This window comes from Anolis sagrei, chromosome 3 (assembly GCF_037176765.1).
Source record: "Anolis sagrei isolate rAnoSag1 chromosome 3, rAnoSag1.mat, whole genome shotgun sequence".
NCBI lineage: Eukaryota > Metazoa > Chordata > Lepidosauria > Squamata > Dactyloidae > Anolis > Anolis sagrei.
This window is the reverse complement of record NC_090023.1, coordinates 213,645,635-213,669,340: the sequence shown is the minus strand read 5'-3', so window position 1 is coordinate 213,669,340 and position 23,706 is coordinate 213,645,635. Positions and strand designations below refer to the sequence as shown.

At 40.4% G+C, this 23,706-nt stretch overlaps 1 protein-coding gene across 5 annotated transcripts in view; it reads right to left on the bottom strand.

Moving 5' to 3' along the window:
- The window catches only part of SH3PXD2A (SH3 and PX domains 2A), a 320,633-nt gene that overhangs the window by 105,934 nt on the left and 190,993 nt on the right, over positions 1-23,706 (bottom strand). For 2 of the 5 annotated variants that reach the window (XM_060768325.2, XM_060768323.2), the window contains exon 7: positions 8,965-9,009. The exons of the other annotated variants lie outside the window; for them this stretch is intronic. In XM_060768325.2, the coding sequence (XP_060624308.1) occupies positions 8,965-9,009 (45 nt within the window). The remainder of the gene's footprint in view (positions 1-8,964; positions 9,010-23,706) is intronic. 5 annotated transcript variants of the gene reach the window in all.

Below are 23,706 nucleotides of genomic sequence, written 5' to 3'. Positions count from 1 at the left end.
GAGGTACACATGGCTTCCAGTATAAGACATGCACAATCTGAGGACAAATCTTTCCCCCTTCTGTAATATATGAACTGGCTGCCTCCTGAACTCTACGTCCATACAAAAGTATTTGTATGGCAAGCATCCTCTGAGGTAGTGAGGACTGATAGTGTTTGTCTCTTCCAGGGAGATTCCTTCAACTGAAACAGTTCTCCTTATGTCTCTTTTGAACACTACGAAATGCACAATCACATTCAGATGGGCAAATTACTGTGCAAATAGTAAACCCCTGGGATATGTCCATGGCTAGGAACCTTGGGCTAGACCAAGAACGGCACAAACACAAAACAGTCTATGTAGAATGTCAAAATATAATGTCAAAAGAGCATATAGTATGCTAATTAACAAAATCCCAAATATATAGCTCAATTTAGTGGCCCAAAACAAAATCAAAGGGAGCAACTGCTCTCAAATGTAACAGTTCCAGGTCTAAACAAGGGTACCACTGTATATAGGCTTCAGGGATACATACAATGAGGTAAATCATACACAAAGTATACATAGAGTCATGAGGCTATATTGAAGATGGAGCACCACTCTCAAAAATCTTCATGGAATAAATCCAAATTAAGTCCAGTGAAAATGGAGCACTGCTTCTCAAGATAAGTCTCTGTAGGAAAAGTCCGAATGGCATTCAACAGGGGTGCCCGGGTATTTTTGTACCCTGTTTCGGGGAAAGAGATCCCCTTCTTCAGGAGTTGAAGTAATCAGCAACTCTAGACTCTTATCTATAACAAGATATAACATAACATAACATAGAGTAACAAGTATTCTCCAGCAAAATTACAGAAGTAAAAATAATCCATACAACAAACATATATACTCACATCATGCCAGATAGCATTTACAACAAATGACTCTGCTAGTAGTACATTCACACTGCGAGTACTTCTGTAGGTTCATCCACAGGTTTATAAAGGGTAATTAGAAACTTAAAGGAAACAGCTAAAATTAAGTGACTCATTAAGTCCCTGAGGGGAAAAGGTTTTCAACTTAAAGGTCCAATACATTTCCCTTTGGGATAGTAGTTTTTCTAAGTCCATATTGGGTTTTGGAATGATGCATTCCAGAGCACAAAATTTAAAGGAGTTGGGTGAATGTTTGTATTGTGTAAAGTGTGAATATAGGAGGGACTCAGTAGATAAACATTTTATTCTGGATTTATGTTCAGACATTCTCATTCTCAAAGGTCTGGTTGTTTTTCCAATATACCACAAACCACAGTCACATGTTAGAAGGTAGATAAGGTTACTGCTATTACAATTGGAAAAATGTTTGAGTGTGGTGCCCACTTTGTTCCTATAGTTGTGTACCTCCTTAGTTTTCCATGATTGCGGACAACATTTACAGCGTCCACAGGGGTAATGGCCTCTCAAAGTGCTTTTAGGTGTAGTAGTAGTAGTGGTTAAATCTGTATGAATTAACAAGTCTCTTATGTTTTTAGTACGCCTATTACCAAAAATGGGTGGTTTTTGGCAACCTGGAATATCTTGAAGAAGATGCCAGTGTTTTTTGATGATTCTGGTAATCTGTTTGGAATAGTGCGATAGTTCTTGTGTCCAAATAATTTGATTTTTTATGGGTTTGGGGCATTCTTTCAGTAAGGTAGTCCTATCTATTTTATCAGCTTTGGTTAATGCTTTCCTTATTACATGTTTGGGGTAGCCTCTATTTCTGAACTCATGGCTTAAAGTGACACTTTCCTGAATAAACTGTTCCTTGGTGCTTGAGTTCCGTTTAAGTCTGAGGAGCTGTGAAAATGGAAGATTGGTTTTTAAACTAAAATGGTGGAAGCTGTTGTAATGAAGATAAGAATTTTTATCTGTGGGTTTTCTAAAGTTCTTGACTAAAAGTTTATTGTGATCTTTATAGACTGTGACATCCAGAAAATTAATATGTGCCAGGTTGAAATGGCTGGTGAACTTAATAGACGTATGTATGGTGTTGATCCAATTAGAGAAACCTACTGCGGCCTCGGTTGATTTAAATACCATGAATATGTCATCAATAAATCGTCCATAATATATAATATTGGTGTGATACATATTTGAAGATGGATTTAATAATACAGTGTTCTCTAAATTTGCCATAAATAAATTGGCATCATTCCAAAACCCAATATGGACTTAGAAAAACTACTATCCCAAAGGGAAATGTATTGGACCTTTAAGTTGAAAACCTTTTCCCCTCAGGGACTTAATGAGTCACTTAATTTTAGCTGTTTCCTTTAAGTTTCTAATTACCCTTTATAAACCTGTGGATGAACCTACAGAAGTACTCGCAGTGTGAATGTACTACTAGCAGAGTCATTTGTTGTAAATGCTATCTGGCATGATGTGAGTATATATGTTTGTTGTATGGATTATTTTTACTTCTGTAATTTTGCTGGAGAATACTTGTTACTCTATGTTATGTTATGTTATATCTTGTTATAGATAAGAGTCTAGAGTTGCTGATTACTTCAACTCCTGAAGAAGGGGATCTCTTTCCCCGAAACAGGGTACAAAAATACCCGGGCACCCCTGTTGAATGCCATTCGGACTTTTCCTACAGAGACTTATCTTGAGAAGCAGTGCTCCATTTTCACTGGACTTAATTTGGATTTATTCCATGAAGATTTTTGAGAGTGGTGCTCCATCTTCAATATAGCCTCATGACTCTATGTATACTTTGTGTATGATTTACCTCATTGTATGTATCCCTGAAGCCTATATACAGTGGTACCCTTGTTTAGACCTGGAACTGTTACATTTGAGAGCGGTTGCTCCCTTTGATTTTGTTTTGGGCCACTAAATTGAGCTATATATTTGGGATTTTGTTAATTAGCATACTATATGCTCTTTTGACATTATATTTTGACATTCTACATAGACTGTTTTGTGTTTGTGCTGATACTCCACAAGTACTCTGGGATATTGTATAGCTAGACCAAGAACGGGCAAACTTTGCCCCTCCAGGTGTTTTGGACTCCAACTCCCATAATTATGGAAATTGGAGTCCAAAACACCTGGAGGGCGGAGTTTGCCCAAGCCTGGGCTAGACAATGCACATGGATACTAAGTTACCAGAAGTCAGAAACATTGAGAAACACTGAGAAAAGCGGTATATAAAGTAAATAAATAAATAATAAATAAGTTTTGCAGCTTAGCTGTTTAACCTGCTGCACCACCGTGGCCCTTCAATTTAGATTACAGGTCCAAAAACACAACTGGAAAGTAAACTGAGACCTGTCTGATTCTGCCATTATTTTGGGAGCTACATCAAGAAAACCTAAGCTAACTTCTGATGACAGAACACTATAGCACTCAATTATTTTTCAAATACCTCTACAATAATTTCATGTCAATAAATAACCTTTTCTATTCCAACATTGGCTGTTTTTATCAATATGACAGAGAAATCTGCAATTATAAGGAAGCCAGATACATTAACAAGAGTGTAACCACCAAAGAGAATCAGAATTGATTGCTGCAGACTTAAAATTCATCTATAGATGTGATTGCTATTTGTTTTTTTAAAAAAACAAACTCCAGATCTGAATTGCAGCATGTTTCAAATACAGAAGAACCTTAAATCACAGGCATCCAACAGCAAATTGAGATAGTTTCATATTAATACTCCACTCTGTATGCTTCATTTCCTAAAGAGTTGACTCATCACTATGAACATCTGGTGTCAGAAGCATTAGGGACGAGCTGTTCGTAAACACAGTCCACTTGAAGCAATGGCTAATGAGAAGTAGGCCATCATTCTTACATTTAAAAATAAGATGCCACAGAATAAAATAAGGAAGAAAGCCACAGTGCTAAAGAAGCAATCACATGATGACTATTAATATGTTAAAATTGCACACAGATGGCTAGTATGTAGCAATGTTCTTTTTGGTATCTGGAACCTAGTCTTACAAAACAGTAGCCCAGATGGGCATTAGGACATTTTGTTTCCACACAATCAAGCAGCCTCCCAGTTGTGCTCCTGGATTTCAGGGAAAAGTGGCCTTTTACCAGTAATATGACTCTAAATTATGAAATGTGACCCATCAAGAATGGTCCTATTGCCACATCCAAAGAAGTCCAAAAAGGGCAGAAAACTTTGTGGATTATATTTACACATTGTTGTTGCTGAGTGCTTTCAAGTCATTTCCAACTTATGGCAATCCTAAAGCCACCCTGACATGGAGAGAAATAAACATGTGTTGTAATAAGCAGGAAAAGTTGGATTTACCTATCAGGGTGAATCTAAACTGTATAACCCCTTTGGAGTAGTTCCTTGGTTTGTGCCAAAGGTTTCAAAAGTGTTATATTGGATGTATTGTGAGAGATTATTCCCTCTCCGTTCCACCAGATCCTCCCATTTTGCAATACTGGCTGAATTCACAGGTGGGAATCCTATAGCCGATGGATCATATGTGGTGCCTTGGGCAATTTTTCTTGGTCACTCTTAACTCTCCTGCTCCTCAAAAGAATCTTGGCTTTACAAATTGCAACCTTTGCTCCTGAAAACCTTTAGAAGCAGCAATTGTGCATCAAAACAATATATTACCCATTTTACTTTGAGGGGCTCTACAAAACTGGAATGTAAAGCCTATTTCACATTAGGTTAGAAAAAGTGAAAGCCTTTGTGGCATGTACTTGAAGGACTGCAATACCTAGAGGAACCTTCCCACTGTAATTCAGCTTATATTCCCTTCTTTGCCCTGAACAAATATGTCTTTCACAGGAATCTTCTTAGTCTTCCAGGTAATTCTATGGTATATTTCTGCTGGAAGTTACTGTCGAGTCACCTTGGAGGAGGAATTAACAAATTTGTAGAGAGGATACCACAGAGAATACTATATGATAACTTTTAGCCAAACTTGTCCATTTCAATTGGGCTCACTATTATTCATGGTTTTCTGTTTCTACATTAAGTTCAGAAATGTATCCTCTATGAATACAGGGGCTGCACTTTACAAGTAAAGACATCACACTGGCAACGAAGATCCACACAGTTAAAGCAATGGCATTCCCCATAGTAACCTATGGATACAAGAGCTGGACCATAAGGAAGGCTGAGAGAAGGAAGATAGACGCTTTTGAACTGTGGTGCTGGAGGAAAATTCTGAGAGTGCTTTGGATCTCAAGAAGATCCAACCAGTCCATACTCCAGGAAATAATGGCCAGGTGCTCACTGGAGGGAAGGATATAAGAGGCAAAGATGAAGTACTTTGGCCACATAACAAGAAGACAGGAAACTTGGAGAAGATAATGATGATAGAGAAAAGTGAAGGAAAAGGGAAGAGGGGACAACCAAGGGCAAGATGGATAGATGGTATCCTTGAAGTGACTGGCTTGACCTTGAAGGAGCTGAGGGTGGCGACAGCTGACAGAGAGCTCTGATGTAGGCTGGTCCGTGAGGTCACAAAGAGTCAGAAACAACTGAATGAATAAACAACAACAAAAAACTGTACTGGAAGGAAACACTCACAAATCCCCAATACCTTCTGAACCAAGTTAGGGATCCCAAATCCTTGACCTGAGCAAGGCCACTGGTATTTTATTTTTCTACATCCAATTCCCCTATGCCCTGTTGCAAGTACATTAAAAACAAAAAAACAGCATAAGAATAGAATAATGTCATATTTCTAAACACAGAAGTATGGTCCAAGTTTCAAATATCAAGTAATCACAAATTTACAAGAGGAAATTGAGTCATTTTGATAGTATTATTGTACCCAGAGCTGAATTCAAAATAGGAGATCAGCATGTTCCTAATGAAGGAAAAACCTCAAGCTAGAATCAGCTCAAAATATTCCAGTTACTATAATGTAATTTGAAGTATGAAAAACAGCAGATTGCATTTCACAAATAAGCCCTCCAGCAAATTTGCAACTCCGTGTAGCCAAATAATTGTGCAAAATTGTTAAAATTTATTCTGATTGTGTTATTTGTTGTTTGAAGTGTACATCATTTTTCATTTGTTTTCACTTCACTTAGGCGATCCCTCGCTTTCCGAGGATGATTGTCTTCCAATATTCTTGTGGGTCCGTATGTGGCTGTGGAGCCCTATTCTTGCTCTGCATCTTCTTCCGCAGTGAGGGCATTGGTTTCCAGGTGGAAGGGGGAACACAACCTTTCATTTGTTTACAATAATGAGGGTATATAATAATGAATGGACAGAGATAAACAAAATAAAAGGATGAAGAAGCTAGGTTGGGAAAGTCAGTGAGCTCTTCTTTGAGAGTTTCTTCTGTCCCAAACAAATCCTTTCTGGAAAAAAGTCAGGATTAAAGACTGAAGCTTTCAAGGCAGATAGAATAGCCTCTAACAAACTGAGAATTCATCAGCTGAAAAGGTAAGTAAGCACTGTTTACCATGTGATTCTGGCTAAACTCTCCTTAATGTTAAAATCTTTATCAAGTTTTGACAATATTCAGTTTGTAACTTGTTTTTAAAATGAAACACTCGGAAGAGCAACATAGCTCAAGAAGTGAGATTATGATAAACAAGTTTCTAGAGCCTGTGGAGCCTAGGTCCTTGAAGCAACATGTTATGAGCTGCCTGTGCTACTACTGGATCCAAATGCCTCAACCTGAGCAGAGCTGCAGGTTAATTTCTCTCTACATGCAACATCAATGAGCAAAATGTGGTTCATAGGCTACATGCACCGTTCTAGGGTCTTTCTTCTGCTACAAAGTAATGTTCTCCCAAAGATTAGATACGTTTCTCTACCCTAAAAGTTGACTTTCTCCCATTCTTAAATGGCTTCTAGAGCAATGTTTTGTTCTAAAATTTGAATCCTTCTCCAATATGACAAGAAAAGGTTGAAACTGCTAGTGGACTTCCAACTACCTCTGACTCAAGAGTTTAAATTTTACTCCCAGCATGGTTGGGCCTCATCAGATGCAGGGAAAGGAGTGTCATCTCCTCTCTGCTGCTGGAACTGAGTCCCAAGGAGCTCATCGCATAATGCAGGACTACATCCAGCGAGACTCCATGGGGCTCCGTTCCAACAGTGAAACCTAAAGGAGTTGGGTGTTTACCCGGCTCCTCACTGAAGAAGGAAAGAGATGGCACAGAGGAAGCATGGGACAACGGGGAAATGACATGAGAAAAAAGAACATGGACCCCAATAGGAGGGAACAGAGCCTGAAGGTTCCCTCCACTGTCTTAAGATTTCCCCTGCTGTCCCTCGCTTTATCCCTGCCCAACTGATAAGATCCTTGGATGATTTTTATTGAAAGATTTTAAAAGGGAACATCGAGAGAATGTCAATCAACGAAGAATCATAGGATAAAAGTACTTTGGTAGGGGTGGGATGGATGTGATAGGGGGGTGGGGACGTGAGGGCGAGGGCAGGTAGGGGGGAGTGCGGGAATAATAGGAGGGAGGTGTACGGGGAGGATGGAGGTTGAGGAGGAGCAAAGTTAGCAATATTATTCTATTGAATAGAGCCCGTTACGCAGATTAGTTTAGGTGCTTGCAGGGTTTCCTTCGCGAGCTTCTCCTTTTTCCATATTAATATTGAAATAATTTTTGACTGGAGACCAGTCGACTTTCTTTTCGCCCTTGTTTGCATAGCTTTCAGGTGTTCTGTTAGGCAGTCCATGTTCATTATATCTAGTAATTTACATGTCCATTCGTCTATCGTTGGGATTTCACTATTCTTCCATTTTTTGGCCACCACTATCCTTGCCGCTGTCATCATATGAAAGAGAAGTCTGTCCTTATTTTTCTCTAATTCAAAATCAAAAATTCCCAGGAGGAAATATTCCGCCTTCATCTCTTTTTTTATGCTCAGTATTTTGTTTCCTATGTCGTGTATCTCCTTCCAAAATCTTTTGATTTTGTCACAAGCCCACCAGCAGTGGAAGAAAGTTCCCTTCTTTTTCTGACACTTCCAGCATAGTCCCGGGATGTTTTTATACCATTTTGCCAATTTACTGGGTGTTATATACCAACGGTACATCATCTTGAGCCAGTTTTCTCGCAGATCATATGAGTTTATCCATTTTAACTTTTTATTCCAGATCTCTTCCCAGTCTCTTGTTCTTACATTTTCTTGGCAAATTTGATTCAGAGAGAGATTGTCATGATTGCCTTCCTGGACTGACAAGAATGAGATATTCCCAAAATTACCCTGTGGATTTCCATGACAGGGTGGGAATTCAAACACTCAAATCACTATATCATGGTATTTCTCTGCCCTATTAGACTACAACTTTTGATTATATTGCACTACTTACATTTTCTTAGGATTTTATAGTGTGAACTTTGGAATTTACTGAATTTTATGGCAATTCAATATTTTTAGTAATGAAGGGAAGACACCAGATAAAATCTGATTTTGGGAAGTAAGCAGAGTCCATCCTGGTTAGCCCTTAGATGACAGTCCACCAAAAATACTAGGTGCTGTAAGATACATTCCTGAAGAAGGCAATGAAAAAACAAATTCATTATCTGGGCATCTTCAAAAAGTGGCTGGATAGCAGCCTGCTGGGGATGCTTTAACTGGAGATCCAGCACTCAGCAGGGAAGTGGACTTGATGGTCCATGAGATCCTTCAGTCTATAATTCTGTGACATTCACACACTGAATTATGTGGCACTGACACACACTATGCTGTTTGACATTACTGCTGAGGGTTTATTTACTGGTTATATTGTTCTATGATTATTTGTGTTAGTGTTTTAATGTCTGTAAACTGCCCAAATAACATTGTTATTAGAAAACATAAGCACCATAGACAAAATAAAAAAGAATGAATACAACCTTATAATTGTTATAGAGAACTAAATAATAAGTGCCTTATTCAGGCAACATTACTCCCTGCAGCCTTTCATTCTTCAATCACATGCAGAAAACCATGCTACTAGCTGTTTCTTTGATTGGACAGAAATGAAAAAGGAGAGGCACAAATCCACACAGAGAAATGATGAAATACCTGCAACAGCCTTCTTTGGAGAATCAGATAAGCTGGACATCCAGACTTCAGAGAGTCCAAGAAAAGAAGCAGCAGGGAAATAAGAAAAGCAGAAGAGGTATTAAAGATATAGAGAAGCAGTTTTAAAGCCCTGAAAAAGATCTTCTTTTAAAATGCACACTGGAAACTATTTCCATACACTTAACAGCAAGGAAAAGATTGAGGAGGTTGTTAAAAGAGAGAGTAGAGCATTAGCAAACACAAAGCTCTGTTCCCATGGTAGAGCTTTATAAACAAAAGAAAAAGGCTGGAGTTTATATAGGTGTTTCAGACCAGTTTAAAACAAAAGGTTTTTCTTACAATAATGGAATTATTCTCAAGATCCTCTTTGGCTTTGGACTGAAGTCAATCAGGTTGTCACTTATAGCATATAAATAATAGCAAAGCTATTGTATAAATGGTCTGCCACACACACAAGTCTGTGAATAATGGAAATATCTAAACCTACTAAATGTTCTTAAGGTATATTGAGCTGATTATATGCTTTTGAAGCAGTTTAATAATTTAGAATTCTATGACATTTTCATAGCTCAAAGTAAACAGAAAATGCAGGTTAGTCAACCAGAACCAAAATAATCTCAAAAAACCCTAAAGCCAAGAACATGTGGATAATGTTCTACTGATTATGCTTAGTCCCAATACATAAACTGCCAATTAAAACTTTGGTACTTGAATATTTTATCAATGAAAGCTTGCAGCTAAACAGTTTTTAAAAATAAACTGACTATTAGAGTTGTGCGTGGAATTTGTTTCTCCCGTTTCCTTCGTTTCTTTCATGCCTTTCATTTCTTTGGGAGCACGGAATAGGAACGCCTCTCCTGGTATGCCCCTCCCAGCTCTTGGCCTGCTTTTCGGCACCACGGAGTAAGAGGCACTCAGATCCAGGCACTGGCAGGCATGGGCACTTTCTGGGCCTGCATGCCACCATGCCCACTCTCTTTCCAAGGAGAGAGTGTGTGTGGCATGCAGGAGAGTCTGCATCTGCCAGTGCCTGCAGCCAAGTGCCTCTTACTCTAGAGTAAGAGGCACTCATTTGCAGGCCTTGGTGGCGTGGGCACTCAGGGCCTGCATGTCACACACACACACTCCTTGAAAGAGAATGTGTGTGTGACGTGCAGCCAAGCAACTCCTCTAGAGTTGAAACATCAGAAAAAGCCTCCTTAAAGCGCACAAAGCCCCCCCCCCCCCAATAATGGGACAATAGAAAATAGACCTTTAAGCACCAAAGAGCAAAAACAGATATCTGCTCTCCCAATTTCGGGAGGCTTAGAAATCCTAATAGCTGGTAATCTTGCTGGGATTTCTGAGAGTTCTAGGCCAAAACACCTGGGGATCCATAGGTTGAGAACCACTGAGCTAATGATACAGGGCTGCAGCCCCTTGCCTGTAATATGGAGATACAATTCATCATATATGGCCCCAATCACTACCAGAGGCTTAAGAAATTCAGAGGCAGCTTTTTGCTAGTGAAAGCAAAACAAGTAGCGAAACACTGAAAATGTAGCAGCGTAAATTGTTTGCACTTAAGTGGACAAAAGTAAACACAGTTCTTTTGCAGGTAACATAGGGCGTTAAAACAAAGACTATCACTAGCAAGCCAAGATTAAACTAGTTATATAAAAGTGGAACAAAAAACTGTACTACAGCTCCTAAGAAAAATGTTCCTGTTCTGGACTATAGGCAGTTTGTAATAGAAATGCCTCTAGAACATGGCTCTATAGCCCGAAAAAACCCACAAGAACCTAGTGATTCCAGCCATGAAAGCCTTCGACAATACATTGTAATAGGATAGTTTAGTCTTGTGTTGGGCAGAGGTAATTTTTATCATCTACCTGAAACTTTCTTTATCAGAACCATTTACAGTAGGGGTCTTCAAACTTTTAAAACAGAGAGCCAGGTCACAGTCCCTCAAACTGTTGGAGGGCCAGATTATAATTTGAAAAAATATGAATGAATTCCTATGCACACGGCACATATCTTAAAAAACAATACAATAATTAAAATGAAGAACAAGTTAAACAAATATAAACTTATAAGTATTTCAATGGGAAGTGTGGACCTGTTTTTGACTGATGAGATAAAATTGTTGTTGCTGTTGTGTGCTTTCAAGTCTTTTCAGACTTAGATGGACCCTGAGCGAGGGCCGGTTAAATGACCTTGGAGGGCCATATTCGGCCCCTGGGCCATAGTTTGAGGACCCCTGATTTACAAGATAATATTTTTTAGAGTTTCAAATAGTTTTGATCAAGGACTAAAGAATGCCACACTCCACATTATATTTTGTGACCCCCCCCCCCCCCATCTTCTTCCATTTGTTAATCTGAAATGAAAATGCACAAAAGAGTTATCTCTGTTAGTTCCCCTCACTTTCTTCAAGAGAGGAATTCAAATTTATATTGCATCACTAAGACCAGTATTGGGTGTTCCTGGATAAGTTTACATGTCATTACAAACCATATATTTCACAGCAGCATCATTCATGGTGTCAGCTTTGTTCTACAAACTAGTACAAATCCTATAGCAGTATATCACATCTCAAACATTAATACATGAAACACTAAAGGTTTAGTTGGAGCACAGCATTAGGCTGGTCTCAAAGTCCTTTGCTTCAGATGAATCAAATAAAAATGAGAAAGGCAAATGCACATTCCTGAGGGAAAGAAGGCCATGTTCCTCTTTGTAAAAGTCTTGACCATAATAACAAGAGTGCAAAAGTTGACTTGTCTGTGTTTGTGATGGCAAGGTATTCTACATATGCTCTGAATGCTCAAGGAGACTGGAATGTTGACTTCAATCAGTCAAGTCATGACCAACATGTCCCATTGATTTCAATGACTTAATGACAATGACAAAGATGACTAAATGTAGATCTAACCCATTGTTATTTTAGACGGCCTAGCACAGAGCCTCTGCCATGAGGCTTTTATTTAGAAGGAGTTCATGCATAGCAGCTAAAACACTAAACCAATATATACGTACTGTGTCTTGCTATTGACGTTTGTCTGGATAAAGAGAAACAGAGGTGATTCTATAATGAAATAAAGCCACAAAATAATTTCACCCAGGGGGGAGAAAAAACTTCAGAACTCCCCATCTACCCCAAACAGAGTTTGCGCTGATCATGCCAAACCAATCTGGAAAGAGCCAAAAAATAGGCAATGATGAAAAATATCTGGAATAAGAAAATGCCTAGAGCTTATGGTTCTATTGGAAACATATGCTCCCGCAGTGGCACAAGATAGTTTTTTAAAATAGTATGCGACTGACCTACTTGGGGAAGGGGATTTACAGAGAAGGGGGATGAGATTTTATCCTTGTAGGAACAGCTGAAGTGCAACCAAGTTATTAACACAATTGCCATTTAATAAGATTTCCCTGAATGCTAATTGGTTGTAAAATTTTAAATGAGGCATTTCTCCTTCTATGCATATGTGTGCATGCTCTCTCTCTCTCTCTCTCTCTCTCCCACACACACACACACACAGAGAGAGAGAGAGAGAGAGAGAGGGAGGGAGGGAGGGAGGGAGGGAGAAAGAGATGTCAAAAGTAACTGAGCCAAAGCAGAACACAAAAGACAGGAACTGAGAAGCCAGCAACTGGCAAACTATATTGCAGATTTCCAAATAAAATATATATGTACATATCGTAAGGACAGCAGAGCTCCCCTCATCTGACAGCAGCTAGACAAAGGATGAGAGTGCTTCTGAAGAGGAAGACAGCTAGAGTATTACAGTTTGGAGCATCTGTTTTGCATTACTTGGAAGGTATTAATTTTTTTTAAAAGAGCACAGGATTTATGTTCTAATTGGCCCATCCTCTACAACAAGGATGGGCAACCTGCAACCCTCAATTCCCATGTGGCCCTCAATTTAATTTTGTAGGAGTGGAGTGAGCCTGGAAAGAAAGAGAAGGGAGTGGGGAAGGAAAAAAACATTCAGACTTTTGGAAATAGGAATATGGCCCTTCCCTGGCAAGGAGGAAGAAGCAAAGAAAGCAAGGGTACTACAGCCTCTGCCAGTCAGGCTTGGAAGTTGGTTTGGAGTTGTGGTCCAAAAATTAATTTTCCCAAGATCACACTCTGTGAAGATATTATTTATTTATTTATTTATTTATTGCATTTATATTCTACCCTTCTAACCCTGTGCTGTTATGCCTGCTGTACAAAAGCATGGGCCCAGAACCATGATTTCAATTTCTTCCTGAAAGACAGGAGGGATGAAGCCAACCTACTCTCACAAGGAAGCAAGTTCCACACGTGGAGGGTCATTGGCGAGAAGGCCCCGTCCCTTGTCCCCACCAGATGAATTTGCGAAGCTGGTGGGACCAAGAGCATGGCCTCCCTGGACGATCTTAAAATGCAAGGAGGGACGTAGAGGGAGATACATTTGGACAAGTAAGCTGGGCCGGAATCGTATAGGCCAAGACCAGCACTTTGAATTGAGCTCAGAAGTGGACCGGCAGCCAGTGGAGCTGACACAACAAGGGGTGGTATGCTCCCTGTATGTCACTCCAATGAGTAATCTGGCTGCCACCCGTTGGACTAGTTGAAGTTTCCAAACAGTCTTCAAAGGCAGCCCCACATAGAGTGCATTGCAGTAGTCTATTCTGGATGAAACAAGAGTGTGAACCACCGTAGCCAGATCAGACTTTCCAAGGTATGGACACAGCTAGCGCACAACTTTTAACTGTGCCAAAGCTCCTCTGGCCATTGCCAAAACCTGGAGTTACAGTCTCAGCGATGAATTTGGGATCACTCCCAAGCTGCGAACCTGCATCTTCAGGGGGAGAATAACCCCATCAAACACAGGATGTAACCCTATGCCCTGTTCAGCCTTTCGACTGACCAGGAGGACCTCTGTCTTGTCTGGATTCAGTTTCAATTTGTTAGCCCTCATCCAGTCTGAAACAGCTGCCAAGCACCGATTCAAGGTCTGAACAGCCTTCTTAGTAACAGGTGGGAAGGAGCGACAGATCTGGGCATCATCTGCATACAGATAACATCGTACTCCGAAACTCCAGATGATCTCCCCCAGTGGCTTCATGTAGATGTTAAATAACATTGGGGACATAAATAGACTATACACATAAATAAACATTAAAATCACTAAAATCATTTATCTCAACATTAAAATCCATTGTTTAAACCATCTTAATCATCTGTATCGAATCTGGTTGGCATGGTGAGGTTTCCTATTGCTGCCTTATTGCACTGTCCAAAAAGCTTGGTCCCACAGACAAATTTTTATCATCCTTCTGAAGAACAGGGGGGAGGGGGCTGATCTAATCTCACGAGGGAGGGAGTTCCATAGCGGGGGGCGGGGGCAATCACTGGGAAAGCTCTCTCTCTTGTCTCCGCAAATCGGGCTTGTGATGGTGGTGGGACAGAGAGCAGGACCTCTCTGGAAGATCATAATTTTCGTGATGGTTCATCGGACAGGTGAATTGGGCCGGGGCACATTGCTTGCATATATGAATACATAGGCAATCCCTTTCCCATTATGTCATAAGAAACACAAGAGAGACAAGAGGTGAAAATCTTGTGGTCCTCCAGATTATGCTAGACTAAATGTTCCAGTGACTGTTGTCAGTATAACCCAGACATAGCCAAAATTTGGCCCTCTGGGTGTTTTAGACTTAAACTGTTAGGAATTGTAGAAATTGAAATCCAAAACATTGGAAGTCCAGGTATTTTGGACTTCAACTCCCACAATTGAATTGTAGAAGTTGAAGTCCAAAACACCTGGAGCGCTGAAGTTTGCCCATGCCTGGTATAACCAATGGTGAAGTTGTAATTCAACAACATCTGGAGGGTCCCAGGATTCCGAATTCTGCACTATACAATCAAAATAGTTAAGGTAGCATCCTTTAGGTAAAGGTAAATGCTTCCACTTGACATTAAGTCTAGTTGTGTCTGACTCTGGCGGTGGTACTCGTCTCCATTCTAAGCCGAAGAGCCAGTGTTGTCTGTAGATGCCTCCACGGTCATGTGGCCAGCATGACTGCATAGAGCACTGTTTCTTTCCTACCAAGGTGGTACCTATTGATCTACTCACATTGGCATGTTTTCGAACTGCTGGGTTGGCAGAAGCTGGAGCTAACAGTGGGATCTCGCCCATTCCTCGGATTCGAACTATCGACCTTTCGGTCAGCAAATTCAGCAGCTCAGTGGGTTAATACACTGTGCCACTGCGGGATCTTTAGGTTCATGTAAAACCCTGTTTAGAGTAGTATTCTGACTAGTAACAAGTAAAAACTTTAAACTCAGATTGTACTTGGGTAACCCATTACAAAACTGCTCAATGAATGAACATTTCTCCCTCCAACACTATTCCAACACTAGACATCCTTTACTGTTGCCTCCTTTCCATATGGATACCTTGGGGGAATCGTGGAGCTGGTGGCAGGAATGTTGAGATCCCAGTTCCTGGCTTTCGAAAGTTAGTTTCCAAACCTCTACTGGGGATACCAAGAGTAGAGCAAAAAGACTGGTGAAAATCACTATTGAGGTAAAAAAAATCAGGTACTAAGTGAACACCAACAGGATCTAATCTGCAATCATAAACACAAAACGCATAACTGAGAGCACATTCGGAAAAAAGAAGATATGCTGTTAGCTCAACTACTATGTCTATGAAGGTTTGGATGACCTTGCATGTCACCCTCTCCCCTCTATCTTTGAAAATGAAAAAGAATATGGACCATCTTCAAGAAATGAGTAACAAAAGGCACTGCCTAGGGGCCCTTTCACACAGCCCTATATCTCAGAATATCAAGGCAGAAAATCCCACATTATCTGAGTGTGGACTCAGATAACCCAGTTCAAAGCAGATATTGTGGGATTTCCTGCCTTGGTATTCAGGGATATAGGGCTGTGTGGAAGGGTCCTAGAACCCCTCCTCATTTTTGCCAATTCCTGTCCCGTCCCCCCCCCCCCCCCGCCCCCCAGTACACAGTCAATCATACATCTTTATCCTACATCTTTAGACCAATGCAAAAATAAACATGTTATGAATTGATTTCAGTAGTAACACATCTGGTTCTCCCTGTAGCCTGGTCATATTTTATACATCACATATATAATAGTAAGGTGTTAGCTTCTTACATTATGACACACATACATATAAATGAGATATTAATTTTAGAACATGCTATGTTGAAGAGTTATAGATTTCTAGTGCATCTTGAGGCCCTTCCACACAGCCCTATAACCCAGAATATCAAGGCAGGAAATCCCACAATATCTGCTTTGAACTGGGTTGTCTGTGTCCACACTGTGACGTATTCCAGTTCAAGCATTCCATGATGTAAGCTCTAAACCACAACAATGTGGAAACTCAACATGCAAAGTTCAAAGGCAGAGTTCATCTTTTCCTTTCTTTCAAGGCATCTTGTTGGCCTGTCAAATAAATAGTGCCAATCCTTCCCTTGAACTGTTCCAGACAAACCAAGGCTCACTTCCATTTGCCACGTAAAAAGAAATGCCCTGCTTATAATCTCCTCTGTCTCACACAACATATTTGCTAATATTAACATCTGGCATTCATGGGAATGCTTCAGAACTGATCACACAGGCCACAAAACTTGGTGGAGTGTGGAAGAGGAATTAGAACGCAGGAAGAAAATCCCAGTAAAATCCAACCTTTTTTACTGCCAAAAGACTGTTCTTTCCAGATTGTAACCTCCACAGAGGTATTACACATGCTCCATGTAAACAAAATTCAATTGGTATTTCCACAATTTGGTTTTTGGGCAAAGAAACAAACTGCTTGTCCCTGGGATGCTGAGTCCCCTAGTTCAGCAAAAATAAGACTGCAAAGTTTGTAAACTATCACGGTTGCATTTTGGTTCCAGTATAATATACCTTCTGCTTAATCCTCAAGAAAAGAATCCTGATCCTATTTAAAACATTAGGAATCTATAGGATTATTTTGTTTTGTCTGGGCACTTTAGGTCTAGGGGAAGCTTTCCGACTTCAGGAGTCGGGACAGATTGCAACCACCACCCCACCCTTTCCCCATATGGTTGCTATATTAAGGCAGCATGCATTCAGGTCTGAAAGAGGTTAAAACATGGCTATTTTAGGGTCCAAGTGGTGCAGCTGGATGTTGAAGAAAAGAGTCTGGATAACTTCACTGCTCCATCAACAATATTTACAGCTATGTAAGTTAGGAGGAAATGACAGGAATTTGGGCAAGAATTGAATGTCTGCCAAAGACAAGCAGGACATTCTGGCTCACAACCAACTGTATCACTTAGCTGATTGGGTGCATTTACAAGTCCTTGTGTCCCTATAGAGAATTATTGATCTCTATAAAGAGATTGCAGTAATCTTGAGCAAGGACGACAAACCCTAGGATCTTTTAAAACAAATAAGTACTGGTCTTTTAAAGTTCAGACACATATACTGACAGGCTGGTTTAGAAATGTGAAAGAAAAGAGTGCGTCTCACAAGCAGAGCAATTAATATTCACAAACAAAAGGTGGGTAACAACCAGTTCCATAACTCAACCGCTCACACACAAAGTCTGGCTGAATAATAAAGCAGGCTTTGTCTAATTTATAAAAATAAATAATGTAGATTAGTTATTCATTTTTTTGTGTCAGGAGCAACTTGAGAAACTGCAAGTTGCTTCTGGTGTGAGAGAATTGACTGTCTGCAAGGACAATGCCCAGGGGATGCCCAGATGTTTTGATGTTTTACCATCTTTGTGGGAGACTTCTCTCATATCCCTGCATGGGAAGCTGGATCTGACAGAGGGAGCTCATCCACGCTCTCTCTGAATTCGAACCTCCAACCTATTGGTCTTCAGTCCTGCCGGCACAAGGGTTTAACCCATTGCACCACCGGGGGCTTGGTGACCTTTTATTCAATATAAAAGGTCACATGTCATATCATAGTGAAATACTCTGCAAATATATGCTCTTCGAACATGAGTGAGAGTATATACTGCAGATTACAAAAATTGAGAATGAATTAACTAACTGCATCCAGTTAGTCTGTTATCCAGATGAACTGCATACTGATGAAGGATGAAAGAAGGTATGACTAAAATTAACAAATAGAAAATGACATCTTAGGTACACATTGTGTCTAAGGTGTTAGAGAAACATGCAAATTAGCCATTACTGGGTACTGACAGTTTATTACTTATTTCAACTTTATGATATTACAATGTTTCACAAACTTCCAATAGCTGGGACACGATTTTGCACAATTTAAGCTAGTGCAACACACCTTCCAGGAGAAGGAACAGATATCATGTATGGATGGCTTTCTAAATGTTACCTGGCTGCAAATCTTATCAGCTGGCATAGCCTTCAGTGGAGGATCATAGAAATTGTTATCCAACCTCTGGAAGTTCAAATATTACCACCTCTGTTTCAGAGGGTAGAGAACAAATAATTCTGCAAACCATTCCTGAAAGCATACCACCTTCAAAGGTATCAAATATAATGAATAACAGATTCCCCCTCCCTGTCCTGCTTCATTTGGCACCCACATGTCCTAGAAAAGAAGCAATTTATTCCAGGTGTTTGCAGATAATATCAGATAAGACAAGGCAAAGTAAATCAGACAGAGTCTTTGGTAAGCAATTTTGACCACTTGCAAAAGAGCAGTAAAAAACCAGTCCAAGATTCAGAATAGGGTGGTCAGCCAGTCCAAAGGTTAGGGTTTTAGGTATTTGGAACAGAACCATAGGAACACCATTCCAGAGCCTGGGATGGAATGGCTATTTCCAACAATGAACACGCATCAGAGTTATCTCTTCAATTAGATGCAGACAGTTGTCCTTGATTAATTGAGCTTATTGTTGTGCTTTATTTATTTGCTTCATTTATACCCCGCTTTTCTCACACTCGTAGGGGGACTTAAGGAGAAGCAAAGACCACCAGCACTGAAGCGATGGTCCTCTGCCATCAACTCCACTGGACTGGCCACGTTGTCCGGATGCCTGACCACCATCTCCCAAAGCAGTTGCTCTACTCCGAACTCAAGAACGGAAAACAGAATATTGGTGGACAGGAAAAGAGATTTAAAGATGGGCTCCAAGCCAACCTTAAAAACTCTGGCATAGACACTGAGAACTGGAAAGCCCTGGCCCTTGAGCGCTCCAGCTGGAGGTCAGCTGTGACCAGCAGTGCTGTGCAATTTGAAGATGCACGAATAGAAGGCGAAAGAGAGAAATGTGCCAAAAAGAAGGCGTGTCAAGCCAACCCAGACCAGGACTGCCTTCCACCTAGAAACCAATGTCCTCGCTGCGGGAGAACATGCAGATCAAGAATAGGGCTCCACAGTCACCTATGTACCCACCACCAGTACACCCATCTTGGAAGACAATCCTACTTGGACAACAAGGGATCGCCTAAGTAAGGGCAACCACATAAGTTTTTGTCCTGAAACATATTTCAAGGTGTATTCCATTTTCAGAGCTAGGTTTCAGATTGTAACAGACTGTTTCTACACCAGCATGAGAATTCATATACACATCTAAATGAAGGGCTCTTCCACACTACACAATTACAATAGGATGATTTCACTTGAACTGTCTTGGAAACATCCTATGGAATCATAAGACTTGGAATTTGATGAGGCACTAGAGTAGGCATCTATAATAAAGATACACGACACACTGGGCGGAGGCAAGACTAATCTCAACCTCTGTCCACCAGCGTGAAGGGTTAACGTACAGCTGGACACTACTTTAACAAGGATAAATGGCTGTGGGGAAAGGGGGAAAGACTCTCTTATCCCACCTCAGTAATATTGTTAAGTGACCAACTGTGCTAACGATGTTAATTACTGATGTAATTGGTAGTTTCGCTGCCACCACCTCAATTAATGTCTGAGGAAAACATGTGTGAATGTAAAATAGGTAAAGTTTGTTTAAGCCCTTCGTTCTTCTTTAATGGCTGCTTCTTTCGCTGACTGGACTGAAATGGATTTGTCTTTAGAATAGCTGAGATCTAAGGAGTTACACAGACCGAGGCAGACACCAGTTTAAGATGAAATTAGAAACAGGTTAATTTAAACTTGGTGAACAAATCAACTCTTAAAAAGAGCGGTACAAAAGCGTAATGCGTTTCAGAGGCTTAGCTGGTTAGACAAGCAGTCTTATCATAAGACGTTAACTTTTGTTCCCTGTGAGTTCCTTGCTTCACACTGCTCACTACTTTGACACAGTGTGTCCCTGAGAACAGTACACTGACTGCCTCACAGAGCAAACCAGGTTTTCCTTCACTGACCCCAATATGTACAGTGCTTCAGGAACCTTTGCCTTTCCTATGCTCTAACTACAAGGATCACTTCAAAAGTTCTCTCTCCATGTCTAAATTCTTCACAGCTCCCTCTTCCTAACTATCCTTCTACACTCTTCGATGTTTAAAGCTCTTCTCTCCAGCTTGTCAAAAGACACAGCCTTTTTTCCCTCTAAAACCTAACTCCTCCCCTGACTGCTCTAGCCAATCAGGAGTCGGCTGACTCCTCCCTCTTGCCTCTTAGCTCTCCTGCCTATCTCTCAACATGTCAGCCACTGACTTCAGGCTTCGGCCTTCCTGGCAAAAGGTTAGATTCATGACAGCATCCTCTCCAGCTATTTGGGTCTTCAACTTCCAGAATTCCTGACCATTGAACAAGTTGGCTAGGGCTTCTGAGAGTTGGAGACCCAAACAGCTGGAGAGATGGAGTTTGAGGATGTCTGCATTAGAGCTTTCTCTTTCTAAAGTACAAATCCCTCCAACAAATTCCATAAGTTTCCACAGCAATTAAAGTAGACACGAAAAGGTCTGAATGGGTTCTGTTTGGAAGTGTGTAAAAGACAACAAAGCATTGTTTGGTCAACATCATTATGCACGAGACTGACTTAGATACATTCCTAGCTGCCACAGATGAAGCACTCCATATTAAAGTCATTACTAAACTGCTTGCAAACTAGGGAATAGTTTTAAAGTGTTCAAGTTGTCAACTAGAAAGGTTAGAATTTGAAGAGAGCCTGCCAAATGAGTTTTAAGCACTGTAAACAGTTGGCTGGCATCAGCTGAAAAACTAACAGTGAAGTGTGAACCTTAAGGAAGTCATACCAGGCACTTGTGGTTCATATACTAAATTAGCATTTCCAAATGCTTCAAGCCAGACTAGAACAAGTCACACAGCTAGGAAAATATTTCAGAAGAAAAGAATGCCAGAAGATGCTTCAGCTGCCAAATCGAAACATAATCCCCCTCCTCCAAAAAGCCTCGCTTCCAGCAGACTCTAGTCACTTGTTAAAAGGCCTAGATTGCTCAGATGGATACATAAAACAATACGTTTACATTAGGCTTATTTTCTCTCAGTTATTGTGGCATTTTGTTCTTGTGTAAGAGGATTATATACTACCAAACTCTGAGAAGAAATAATGTACTGTATACTGTAAGACCGCACCAAACCTGCTACACTCTAGTAGATGGGAAATTCTATTCTCTAGAAGAGAAGCAAGATGTAACCGCATTTCACCAGCAACAACTGAGAAATAGCTGGGCTTCATCTCAGATTATACCAGAGTTCACAAGTTGGAAAAGAAGATGAAGGAGACATTTCTAGTCCAAAATCTCCTTGAAGTAGCGTATTTATAAGGTTGCTAGATTACCTTTCCAGGGATCATCACCACGTCCATGCCAGAAATCTGACAACCACTAAAGCCTGCAAGAAATGCATGACATTATAGGGTATTCTACTACTGCCCCAGTCTTACCGTCTGGTGTACTATCTCTTTATCTCTCTCTTCATAGAACCGAAGGGCCATCTTCTTTCTCTACATTCAAACTATCAGAATAAGCATACTGAATGTCATGTATGGTATAGAATTTGCCTAGTCTTAGGGAAGACACTCACCCACCCCATTAGATCTATGCAACATTATTCTATTAGACCTCTCCCCTTTTAAAAAAAAGATAGACTCCTTATGGTATTGGTCAAATGATGGAATAGATCTGCCCCACCAATGGAACTACCATTTTTTAAAAAGTAAAGGGAACAAGAAAGACACATGGATGGTTGTGAGAGGGGTTATAGAAGGATGAAAGTACCATAGCTCAGAAGCAGACAGAACTTGTATAGGTTTTTAGCTTAGATTTTAAAATCTGTTGATGTTTGAAGTATATAACCCCTTGGGTTTGATGTGGATGTACAGGACTGGGTCCCCCTGTTATGATCTGGTCATCAACCGTAATAAAGTTTACTAACTAACATGTATTTTGCATGCAGAAAGCAACCTCTTACATCTCCAGTTAGCATGACCATGTGGTACACACTATGACTCGGACACTGAATTGTCAAGGTTCCTCTAAACTCTTGTGTTCCTAAATAAGATATATGCTTTTTCACTGTTGCAAGTTGGTGTTAAAGACAAGTCCCAGTAATGAAAAATTTGGACATCTGCCCCGAGGTCTCAGAATGCTTGCAGCATGGATGTGCTTCAGTTAAGTTTCAGAAATCTAAGAGAACATTTGCCCTGCTTCAAATAGAACTAGCAAGCATTCACACAATGGCTGCTGTGTTTATATCTCTATATAATCTGATTTGGCAAGAGTCATGGGAATTGCATCAGCTTTGCCCTTGAGCTCCAAGGGTGATGGGAACATCTCCCTTGCTTCAGGGTATCCTAAGAAGGAATGCACCCCCAGATTGTACCTCAAGTTATTAATACTAAGAGTATGTCCAAATGTACCTCATGGATATTTTTGAGACAACCTTTAAGAGTGCCTTTTTTAAACTAAAGACATCTCAGTCATCCAACATGGTGGGCTGAATATTAAGCGTATGCCTTTCTTTTACACGAACAATCTTCTCCTGCCCTCAAACAAAGCACTGCTGTGGATTGGGGGGGGGGGGGGGGCGGGGACTTGTTTTTGCACAGCGGCTGTGCACTGGAAGTAATAATGAGACTAATTATACAGTATATATGTGTGTGTGTGTGTGTGTGTATAATACATCCCAGTTTTGCTTGTGCCAGATTTTAGAATTTTACAAACAACCATGCATTTCCTCCATTACTATAAATGTATTGTGATTATACATGAATCTACCCTACAGAAGACTTCCCCAACATGTTATCCTCTAGATGTTTTGGTCTTCAGTTCCCATAATCCCATGACATTTTGGCTCTGTTATCAAAGGTGGATGGAAATCCCAAACATCAGAAAGGTACCAGGTAAGGCAAGGCTGCCATAGGGCAAGAAATTATTGAAGTGGAATATGAAGGCTTGCTAACATAATGTATAAGAAAAGCTGGGGATATAACCTCATCCTATTCTTCCTTTGAAATATCTTGCCAAACAAAACCGGATGAAGACAACTGACATCCCATGAAAATGATCTTTTCAAGAGATGGGAGTTTCTTTCATTCTTCATCAAAGCTCCTGGAAGCCTTATCTTCCTTTGCATCTGGCAGGCATAATGAGCCAATATTTGAAGTATATCTCATGTAGGAATTGATGATAATGTCATGGCTTCAGAATAAGGCCAGATTCCCACAAACAATGCTAACGTCAACCAGAAATGAAAACAAAATTTGCAATGGGTCAGTAACTATTAGATAAACTCTAGGTTCTTGATTGCATGTTGGCGGGAAAAGTAACTTCTGACCACTGAACGAGTCTGGATGCCAATCACTGAATCTCCACTGTGCTAGGAAGTTATGTTACTCTGGAAGAGTGGGTAGGGGTAAA